Source organism: Squalius cephalus (genome assembly GCF_949319135.1).
Source record: "Squalius cephalus genome assembly, chromosome: 20".
NCBI classification, from domain to species: domain Eukaryota; kingdom Metazoa; phylum Chordata; class Actinopteri; order Cypriniformes; family Leuciscidae; genus Squalius; species Squalius cephalus.
The window spans coordinates 7,128,569-7,139,729 of record NC_137141.1 but is presented as its reverse complement, the minus strand read 5'-3'; the positions used below and the strand labels follow the sequence as shown (position 1 = coordinate 7,139,729).

The following is an 11,161-nucleotide window of genomic DNA, read 5'->3' as shown; positions in this document are numbered from 1 at the left end:
AACAAACACTTATGACTGGTTTTGTGGTCCAGGGTCACATATTAAGTGTATGTAAACTTTTAGCTATAATAACTACTCAATTGTAGCTTTCATTACATCATTACAAATATTATACAGTACAGTCATACAGGTATATGACTATACAGGTCATTAGTTAATGTGTATTGAAATTCTTAGAAATTTAATGCATGAATGGATTAATGCATTAACCCCCCTCCGCCCCCACCCCACACACACACACACACACACACACACACACCCTCCCTCATTTTTTATATTTCAATGAACTACTAAACCCTTCCGTTTACATAATAGTAATATATTTGTGATCAATGCTATAATTATGATGAGCAAGAACAGCTTGAGCTTTGTGGACAATCACAGATAAAGGCCGGCGCTACAATGTATCATTCAGGACTCTATAATGCTTTATTGCGTCATAGAGGCCGTGGAATGACGCCGCTAGAGGGCGCGCACACGCGGAATACTCACATAACGGAAACTGCGCGTGAGAGACATGCGCGTACGCCAGTGAGAGAAAGAAAAACATTTCTGCACTTTTGAAGCTCAACTTCACTTCTTCAGCTCGACAGACCTGCCATTTCCTTCAGCCTTTACTTTCTCTGTCTGTGCGGCGTTCGTTATTTGCCCGCGGAGATGGAGAGCGCATATTAAGACGCGTGTAATGTGACATGAGAAGAGGTTAGAAAGTTTTCAAATCGAGCTCATGTAACGGAGCCCGTAACCGAGCGATGGTTAACTGGCTAAATGAAACACCAGAAGCTTTAAAAAAGAAACCCCGAAGCTTTCAAGTCCTCGTTTTCCATTGATAGTAAGCTTAATCTCTTCACTTGTCAGGGAAACGCCTTTCCAGCATTAAAGGTATGTGTTCCTCTCTTTCCCTCCTCTGTTCAGTGTGTTTATTTCGTCTTGAGAATCAGTTGTTAATGATGCATGGTGATAAAGCTCGAACAAAGACATTGTATAACTTGTTTTGCTGGTATTTGTGGTCTTGTGCCAGTTATGCGATCTAGAGTGGGAGGGTCTCCAGATGTGTTTCCAGATGTGAGCTGGAGTTCTTCATAGCAAAAGACAAAAATGTGCAAAACTCCTCCAGAAAACAAGGAGTTTGAATTTACACTCTGATCTGGATATTCAATAACTTGCTATTCTTATAGATAATGGCCGAATGAATGAGGTCTGTAGGTCCCAGTCAGTGACTTGTGGAAGAAAGACTGAAATTAATCTTTTTTTGTTTCGAACAGATATGAGGAGCTGGATTACTACGGAAAGCACTTTGTCAAGCATCATGCTGGCATCCTGATCGCTCAGCCGTGGAGTGACACTATCAATTCAACATGTGCTGGATAATGCACAGACGGCCATGAATATGCTATATTCATATATGAGAGGGCGACGTAGTGAAAAATAGGCACCTCATTCCTTGCTCCAATTCTGCTGCCTCGTACACCACGGGTTGCACATGACTGTGCCAGTTCTGTTCACCTGCCTTAGGACAGAATAACATTGTGTTTGATTAGAAACACAACCTGTTCCCTCATCGGATATCGGCCACGGTTTCCAAGCTTGTCCGTTTTACACAGTTTACTCTCAACCTGTGGAGGTAACTAATGTCTGCCAGTAGTAGCACCTCTCCTCTGACCTTACCTAAACCCTTCGTCCACTCTCAGCATCAGACTGCCCCCCCGACCCCCTCTCCATCCCCCAGCCCTCCGGTGCCACTCTACGTCCGCCTCTCCAATGGGAATCACAGTGTCCCGAGCCCCACCAGCTCCCTTCACGGAGGAGTGTCCTTCCTCCTTCAGATCGGACTCACCAGGGAGATGGTCACCCTGGAGCCTCACGATCTGTCAATCAATTCTGTCAAGGATTTGGTCTGCTCCATAGTCGATCAAAAGGTAACAACGTTTTATTTGTGTGATGATCTCTCACTTTCATCAAGAGTCGTACTGAATCTTGCCTGGTCACACATCACAACATCATTTGAAAGAGTGTCCCTATCAAATCCCTACACATAGCCTACTGTGTTCTTGCTTAATATTTCGAGCACATGATTATTTATGAAATTGAATTCTCTTAATTTTTCTAAAAGGTTGAGACTAATTGACTGATGTGAGTTTATTCCTGTAATCGTCAGGAAGTTGATTTAGGTGGATGAGCATGAGGAGCATTAGTGATTGATTAAAGAACACATTTTCATTCAATCTCATCTAAATCTGCTTTGATCCACAAACACGGCAGATGAGGTGGGATGTGTGTGTTGTGCAGCACATATCCGCTGGTCAGATGGTTTGGGCAATGGCTGGGAATTTTTATCCTCAGTCGTAATAGTATTATTACGTAGTATTACAGTAAACATCTTACTGGAATGAAATGGTTACTTTAGTAGTAGTTTGAAGAGAGACTTGAATGTTGAAAGCTGTGTGGTTGCTAGGGTGTTGCTAGGCCATTTCCATGGTGTGTTAGTGGTTTCTAGGACAATTCTAAGTAGTTTAGACGAGAGAGAGAGAGACAGAGAGAGAGAGATGAGAGAGAGAGAGACTGACTGACGTTAAGTGTTGATAGTTGATTAGATTTAAAAGGTCTTATTTGTCATTGACCTATAATATGTTTTAGTGTTGTTTGCATTAAATGTCTTCAATTGTTGTGATGTTATAGTTACATATAGGCATGCATGTGTTATTGTTGATCAATTTAATATTGATATTTCAAACAGAGGTCTAGTGTTTTGGAAACACTATTATGATGTGGACCAATAGAACACAGTGACTCTCAAACTGAGTTTTGGATAGTACAAGCACATCTTTACCCTATGATGTGTGTCATGAGATTGTGTGTCTCAGTGTCTGTGTGATGCATGAGGCTGATAAGTGCATGCGTGTAAAAATCTGTTAGAACGGAAACACACTTTTTCAATCAGACAGTAACCAAGAAGTTTTAAGCGTTTCTTGAAATAATGTCACACATTGTGTAAACATGCTCTTTCTTCAAAGATGTCATCATTGACATTAAATATGATGAAAAAAAAAAGATATATAGGCCTATGTATATATATACATATACACACACACACACACACGCACACACACGTGTATATATATAATTTATTTATTTTTTGTTTGTTTTTGTGTGTCCAACAGTTAGGCTAGGTGCATATTTAAAACATGTACATTTACATTTATGCATTTGACAGATGCTTTTTTCCAAAGCGACTTACATTGCATTTCAAGGTATACATTTTACATTCTTATCAGTTCATTAAGGTGCATTTTCATATTGAAAAAAAACAAACAAAAAAAAAAAAACATTATATATATATTGAAATTGTAAATACAATTATTTATATATATATATATATATATATATATATATATATATATATATCACATGATTCAGAAAATCTAGAAGGTCTATTCTGGCCTGAGTCATTTTAATTTGGTCAGAAATGAAAACAAACAAAAAAAAAAAAAACATTAGACTGATCAACACTTTGTGTCAGAACAGGCTGAAGGACTGTGCCAAATGTGTTTAGCTGTCTGTGAATGTAAATGCTAAACGGTCGAACGTGCACAATAAATATAGTTCTACTCTCCCAAAAGAAAGAATCAACTCTGAACATACGAGTCGTCAGGAATCCAGTCTCGCTTCCATGATATGTAACACATTTGCATAATGCCCACCTACGGTTTTTCAACATGTTTTTTAAGAACACCTTCTACCTTTATAAAATTAATCTAAATATTATTTCGTTTCTATATGTTGTCGAATATGGTTTTATGACTCTTTTTATGAAGAAATTAATATATCAAAAGGCAAAAGCAGATCTCGCATGGAAGTGAGTGACGTGACTGGTTGAGGACCAGCATCTAAAGAACTCATTTGACACTCATTTAATGCATGTTCACTCAGACGTCGGTGAAAAGATTAAATGTAGATGTCTTGATTAAAGCATTCTTTGGCATTAGGGGTTGTTCACACAGAACGTGTTTTTCCATTCCACTCTGCTACTTTTCCATTGTTTTTCAGCGTGAACGCACTAGCTGTGTTTAACTGTTGCGATCGCGTCTCGCGCATGACACACAGCGTTCTCAAAACGCTGCACTCAATTTAAAATAAGTTAAACGAAAACGCGCCTCGAGACCTTGCGTTTTCCCCCGTTCCACTCCCCGCGTTGGGCGTCTTGCGTTTTCGCTTTAAAAAATTATGCATTCTGTGTGAACCAACTCCTGAGCGTCTATCATAAGTTAAGATGCAGATTTTTGTGCTGTGTTTTTAAAATTTATCATGAGTTCTGAGCGTTCTCACATAACTCTGTCCTCATTCATTTGTATGTTCATCTTTTTGTTTGGGCTTTTTAATATTAGGATTTTGTTTAAAATGCTCTAGCAGCACCACCCTGCAATATCAAGCCACGCCCCATTAAGCCCCGCCCCCAGCACCCCCCTGATAAAATATGTTCCCGTGGCTATGGCTGCCCGTGAACAAGGTCTACTCTGGCCTGCCCTCAAACACTGTAGCTGGTGTTGTGTAGCCTACATGTCGAGAGGACACTGTTTTCTGCATTGCGAAAGTAAACTATCTTTGTAAACACTTCCAAAGTATGAGGATGTGAAGAGTCAGTGGTTATAATGACCACAGCGATACAACAGCAGTATAATCTTTTGATGATTGCTTCTCAAATTTCCATGGCGTCTAAATGAGATTTACAAAATACTTATCCATTAAAGATGGGTCAGTAGCCACCAATTAGACCAACCCTCAGAATCACAATCTGTAAATATGATTAATTATTGATGTATATATTTTCTACCGGGTGTTCAAAACATGTAGTTTTGTGTTAGGGGTGTAAATCGGACAGTTCATCACGATACGATACGATATGATATCGATTCTCTCAGCCAGCGATACGATATTTGCCGATACCTCAAAAAATTCTGCGATACGATTACGATTACGATTCGATTCGATTCAGGGCTATATCTATCGATTAATCGATATTTAGATAGAACCAGCAACGTTTTTATTAATTCACAAATGCGACCAAAATATATAACATGAACGTTTAAATAAACTCTTTGAAAATTGCACACCCTCTCCCAATTGGGACATTTACAACAGAAGAGGTCATTTGCAAGTACTCCGTTCTTGTTCATTTTCATAAATCATGTTTTTTATTATTATTGTGCATTCCAAGTAATATCAATCAAACTGCAGCTGGGTTGTTTTGATTAATAATAATAATAATAACTTAAATACAGGTAAATTACAAAATTAAAGTTAATTGAAAGTATGCTTTAATATGTTAAAAGTTTTTTTTTTTTTTTTAGCAGAGCAGATACATTCACATTTCATCTTTCTGAGTCAAACAAAACCAAGTAATTGCTATGATAAATAATAGGCTACAACACTCGGTTAATCTTTGTAACGTTAATCTCCTCAGCTGACATAGACGCCTGACAAACTTTGTTGTTGTGATTAAAGTACACGTAATACAGTGAGCTTTTCCCTCACCACTAAACGAGCTGCTTTAGTAAGGTTCTGTGAAAATGTTTCAGCTTTTATTTTCCTTTTACGCCCCGAAGAAGATATCACGGGTTCATCAAGTTCATTGAAATTATCCATCCTCAATCACTTAGTCAGCTTTGACGAAACTCCTCTTAGCCAGCATGTCTTTTCAAAGTGACATCTGACCTGAATACTGCGCGCTGAGTCGCTAAAACGGACTTATCGTGTTGTGTTCAACAACAAGGGTGCGACTGCTTGTCTGTTTCTGCTGTAAAACATGAACTCGCGATGCCTTGACAGCGGACAATACCGGCTTTTGTGAAAAAACTTGTTTAGGGTTCAGTCAGTCTTGTCAGGCGTCTATTTCAGATGAGGAGATTAACGTTATAAAGACACACCGGCAGACAGTATCGTTGGTGAGTAAACGAAAATGTGCGCTTTTGTGGAAGGATGTTACGTGAGAATGTGGAGAGTGTCAAAATAAAGGTGTATATCGATATTTTACATGTGGAATCGATGCATCGATATAACATCTAACGATACGATGCATCGATCCATATCGATGTATCGTTACACCCAATTTGTGTTTTATATTGTGTAGGTCTCCGGATAACAGCTAATCAGCTGTGGGCCACTTTAACTTAAAATTGCGCCCATAAATGCAGATTGTCTGTTGTTCTTACTATTTTGAGGAATGATGAAGGATGGAGCAAGATTTGTTTTACAAACTTTAATGTTACATCAGTCATTAACGTTAGTGCTCGGCTAAAGTATGTGCTGCTATTGATACAGTTAATGATGTGTGCACCACAATAAATTAGAAGTATACATGATTATATGTAGAAATTAGGGCTCGATTAATCGCATCCAAAATAAAAGTTTGTGTTTACATAATATATGTGTGTGTATGGAGTATAATTATTTTCTATATATAAATACACACACATGCATATATATTTAAGAAAAATTTGTTATTTATATATAAAATATTTATATATAATATAAATATATATACACAGTATATACATGCAAATATTTCTTAAATATATACATACATGTGTGTGTATTTATATATAGAAAATAATTATACATCATACACACGCATATATTATGTAAAAACAAACTTTTATTTTGGATGCGATTAATCGCGATTAATCGTTTGACAGCCCTAGTAGAAATATATTGGTTTGTTGTGGACATACACTTGTTAAAGGGTTAGTTCACCCAAAAATTAAAATGATCCCATAATTTACTCACCCTCAAGCAATCCTAGGTGTATGACTTGCTTCTTTCAGCCAAACACAATCAGAGTTATATTAAAAAATGCCTGGCTCTTCCCAGCTTTATAATTGGAGTGAAAGGCATAAAAAAAATTTAAGCCCAAAAAAGTGCATCCATCCATTGTAAAAGTAGCCTAGTCCATACATCTCCAGGGGGTTAAAAAGGTAATATACTGTAAATCACTAGCTTACGGTAATGCGATCCGTGCATTCACAAGAGAGTTTATTTCCGGCGTATGACGTAGGAAGTAACAAACTCTAATTCGTGACCGGTGTTTTGTTTTGCTCTATTGTCTGCGCTTGGCTGTTACCAGAAGCCAGTGATTACAGTTTCTAAAGTTATAAATATGGATATTTTTCTTACATATATTATATGAAGCAAGATATTTTTCTTGCTTCAGATGGCTTTTATTAACCCGCTGGAGCATATAGATTACTTTTATGATGGATGAATGCGCTTTTCTGGGTTGTATTTTTTTTTTTTACCTTTCACTCCCTTTATAAAGCTTGGAAGAGCCAGGATATTTTTTAATATAACTCTGACTGTGTTTGGCTGAAAGAAGCGAGTCATACACCTAGGATTGCTTGAGGGTGAGGAATTACAGTTGCAACATCTCATAATGTCAAGTCAAGTCACCTTCATTTATATAGCGCTTTTAACAATACAGATTGTTTCAAAGCAGCTTTTTAGTGATAATTGGAAATTAATGCAACAAAGACTGTCTTGGTTGTACAGCAGCTCTAGAAAAAAAGTCATTGTGCAGCTTAATTAGGTTTTTGATTGATTAATTTCTATTGTAAAAATCATTAGGCCTAGTTATTAACTTAGTTATTAACACACAACACCGTTTTCAACTGAAAACAGAAAACTCTATACATCAAACTGAGTAGAGTATCTCTGAGAAACGTCCCGCTCAAGTCATCCTTGCGATGGAGGTTCGGGTTGAATAACAGTTCTTCCAATGTTTCATCATCGGACTCACGCTCGCATTGATATGGTAAAATCGACGCTATCGTTACTGTCTTTACAGTGTGAACAATCGCTGAGCTTTAGGAAGTCTCCAGACGGAGCTGAAGTTCATGTAATTTCAATTCTGAAAGTGTTTATTGAACTTTGATGCATGTAAACCTGTTGTAGGAGACTCCAAAACAACATTAGGAGCCTTTAAAATAGCATAATTGGGGCACTTTAAAGCCACATGAAACAGAAGTTGCTTTAGTCTTTTCTTCCCTATTGTGATGTATAGTGTGAAACGGCTTCTCAAACAAGAAAAAATGTAGGGCGGGACTTGATCCTGTCCATGGGGAATTGATTGGAAAGTTTTCTATTGGTCGATCGTGTGAGTGACAGGTTGTCCCGGCCTCGTGTGAGTAAACACGTCATCACAGAAAAGATGTTGCTGCAAGAGTTATTTTGATTAAAGATTAAGAGGCCACAAGAATAAAATAAATATATGAATGGATCAATCATAATAAATACTGCAATATTCTATTAAAAAATATTAGAATTTAAAGACTTTAAAAGCTGTAGGAGAAGTTTTTATTTTTTGTTTTTTTTTACACTTTTAGTCAGACTGGCTTGTTTGGGCAGTTTTAAACCTAAATCTCAGGCTTTGGCTTTTCCACCTACGCTTAAAAACTGTGTAAATAAAAGATAGCCATTTGAAGCGTGAAAGCAGTGGCATCAAATCATGCTCTTGTTCTGAGAGCATCTATACGGTCAGGTGACCTGTGAATAACAGTATTTGTGCCATTACACTCTGGTAAAAGCCACTGAATATATGCCACATGTCAATATACCACATAAGAGCAGCACAGTGTGTTAATGACATGCTTCATCTGGCTTGGTACAGTCTGTCCAGTGAAGTTTCCAGGGGTCAAGTTCACATTCCTTCAGGCCAGTGCACTGCTGCTGCTGCTGCTGCTGCTACTGTTATTTATGAAGTTCATAGGTGCTGCAAAGTAATTATTCAGAGGGGAAAATACTGCACTGATATTTTATGGAATCTTGTAAGATGTTGGCATAAAGGCAAAAGAATGTTGGACAAAGTCCTAGTACAGGCATTCTGAGCAAACATCTGACCTGAAAACAGTCTCGATCACTTGTGAGGGTGCAGTTGTGCTTTCACTCTTTTTTTTGTAGTTGACACCCCTACCAAATTCCACTTAACGCAAAATTGTATGAGAATTCTTGACCAAAATCAAAAACTCTGGACACACTGGGCCAAAAATATTTTAAGTTTGTTTGCACTATTAGGAATAACTTAACAAATTCTAAATATTGTATGAATACACGGCTTGCTCTTCATTTTGGTAGCATTATTACGTCACATCTAAGCTCTAATAACTTGGTTAATATATATATATATATATATATATATATATTAGGGGTGTAACGGTACACAAAAATCACGGTTCGGTACGTACCTCGGTTTTAAAGTCACGGTTCGGTTTATTTTCGGTACAGTAAGGGAAAGAAATGCAAACATTAAACTGCAGGTTGTTTATTACTATAAACTTTTTTTAACAAGTTGTTTACACTTTTTTAAACACTTTTTAATAAAATATAATAAAATAGATATAAAATAAAAAAAGAATAAGAAATAAAATACTGCTGCAAAGTTCTCCACTAAATAAAATACTCTCAGTCTCAAACCAATATCACATAATAAAATATAATGAAAAATATAAATAAATAACTATGATTACAGTGCAGGAACAGAAAATAGCCCTATATTAAAATAATATTAAACAAATATATTAATGTATTATTATTTTTCAATAATCAATCAACAATCAATTTACGATTTTTTTTTTCACTTTTTTAATAATTATCAAAATAAAATATAGTCCAAAGCTATAGTACAAAGCTAATATTACCAGAGCATGTGATCAGAGCAGGTCATTTTACCATTGTTGCCAGCATGACTATACCAGCTCAGCAAACAGAAATCTAAGTTACTACTGAGAAATTTCACCTTATTTGAGCGGACTTTGCTTTTCCAGTGCGTGATCGGTACATGATTGGAGTGTTTGGGCCGTTAACCACAGAGCAGAACGCGCAGCGCAAACACGGACTCGAACATTGAGCAGAGAGCGCAGCGGGCCGACACACACACACACACACCACGGAACGGAGAGTGCGGCGGCGCACACGAAGCAGAAAAGCTTTTTTTCGCCCTGCAGTCTATTTCATTGTTACAGTGACGACGGGTAAAACACGGGTAAAACCAGAGAATGTCTAATAGGAAAAAACATTAGAATCAGCTGCAGGGCGGGATTTGCGCTGAACGCGGAGACTTCCGCCACTTAATATGTTCGTGTGGAAACACGAAAATGTACCTATGTTCCGCACACAAAATATTGCATTCAGTCATTCGGTACACACGTGCACCGAACCGAAAGCCCTGTACCGAAACGGTTCGGTACGAATACACGTACCGTTACACCCCTAATATATATATATATAAACATTTTTACTCACTGAAATGCTTAAGAGTTCTGAAGGAAAGATTTTTAGAGGTTTTTTTTTTTGCACACTAGTGTGCATCTAGGAAACGCAAATACAAAATTAAGCTGAATGATTTGATTTTGTGATTCATTTGAATGAGTGATTTATTTATTTATTTATTTATGCTATTGTGCATGTTTGCACGTTTGTTTGAATTTCTCTACCACACACACACAGGTAGTGCTGTAACTGTGCAACCTTGGTACTGCCAATATATCATCCAATCATCATAAGCTTTTTACATGAAATGAAATTAAAGCAGGATTATTTCACATTAACACTGCTTTTTCACTGCTGTGTCAGTGTTGTTCATGTTATCAGATTTTAAAGTAATGGTTTCTGTTCATTTTATGGCTTTTCCACGGCATCCCTAATATGAGAAGTTGTATTACACTACCGGTCAAAAGTATGGAATAATTCCGATTTTTTTTACGTTTTTAAAAGAAGTCTCTTTTTCTCACCAAGGCTGCCTTTGTTTGATAAAAATACAAGTAAAAACAGTAATATTGTGAAATATTATTACAATTTAAAATAGCTGTTTTATGTTAAAATCGAATTTATTCCTGTAATGGCAAAGCAGAATTTCCAGCAGGCTTGGTGAGTACAAGACACTTTCATTTTCATCAAAATCATAAAAGAAAAAAATCTTAATTATTCCAAACTTTTGACTGGTAGTGTATATTGTAAATGTTCTCTGATAAAGTACTATTTTCACAAAATAGCATGACAATGAGTGCATAAAAACAAAAAATAAAAAAAATATTAATGGTAAAGTTTTTCATTTTTAATTGATTTTTTTTTTTTTTTAAGCAGTCATTCAGATATTACTCGAAGGCAGCATCAG

General features: G+C 36.7%; 1 protein-coding gene across 3 annotated transcripts in view; it reads left to right on the top strand.

Annotated features, from left to right (window-relative positions):
* Positions 1 to 471: 471 nt before the first annotated feature.
* prkd3 (protein kinase D3) overlaps positions 472 to 11,161 on the top strand; it is a 100,968-nt gene continuing 90,278 nt past the window's right edge. The window contains exons 1-2 of one of the 3 annotated variants that reach the window (XM_079852403.1): positions 472 to 882; positions 1,266 to 1,919. In XM_079852403.1, the coding sequence (XP_079708529.1) occupies positions 1,632 to 1,919 (288 nt within the window). In that variant the 5' untranslated portion in view covers positions 472 to 882; positions 1,266 to 1,631. The remainder of the gene's footprint in view (positions 883 to 1,265; positions 1,920 to 11,161) is intronic. The other 2 variants (XR_013819328.1, XM_079852404.1) reach the window with 2 other exon arrangements.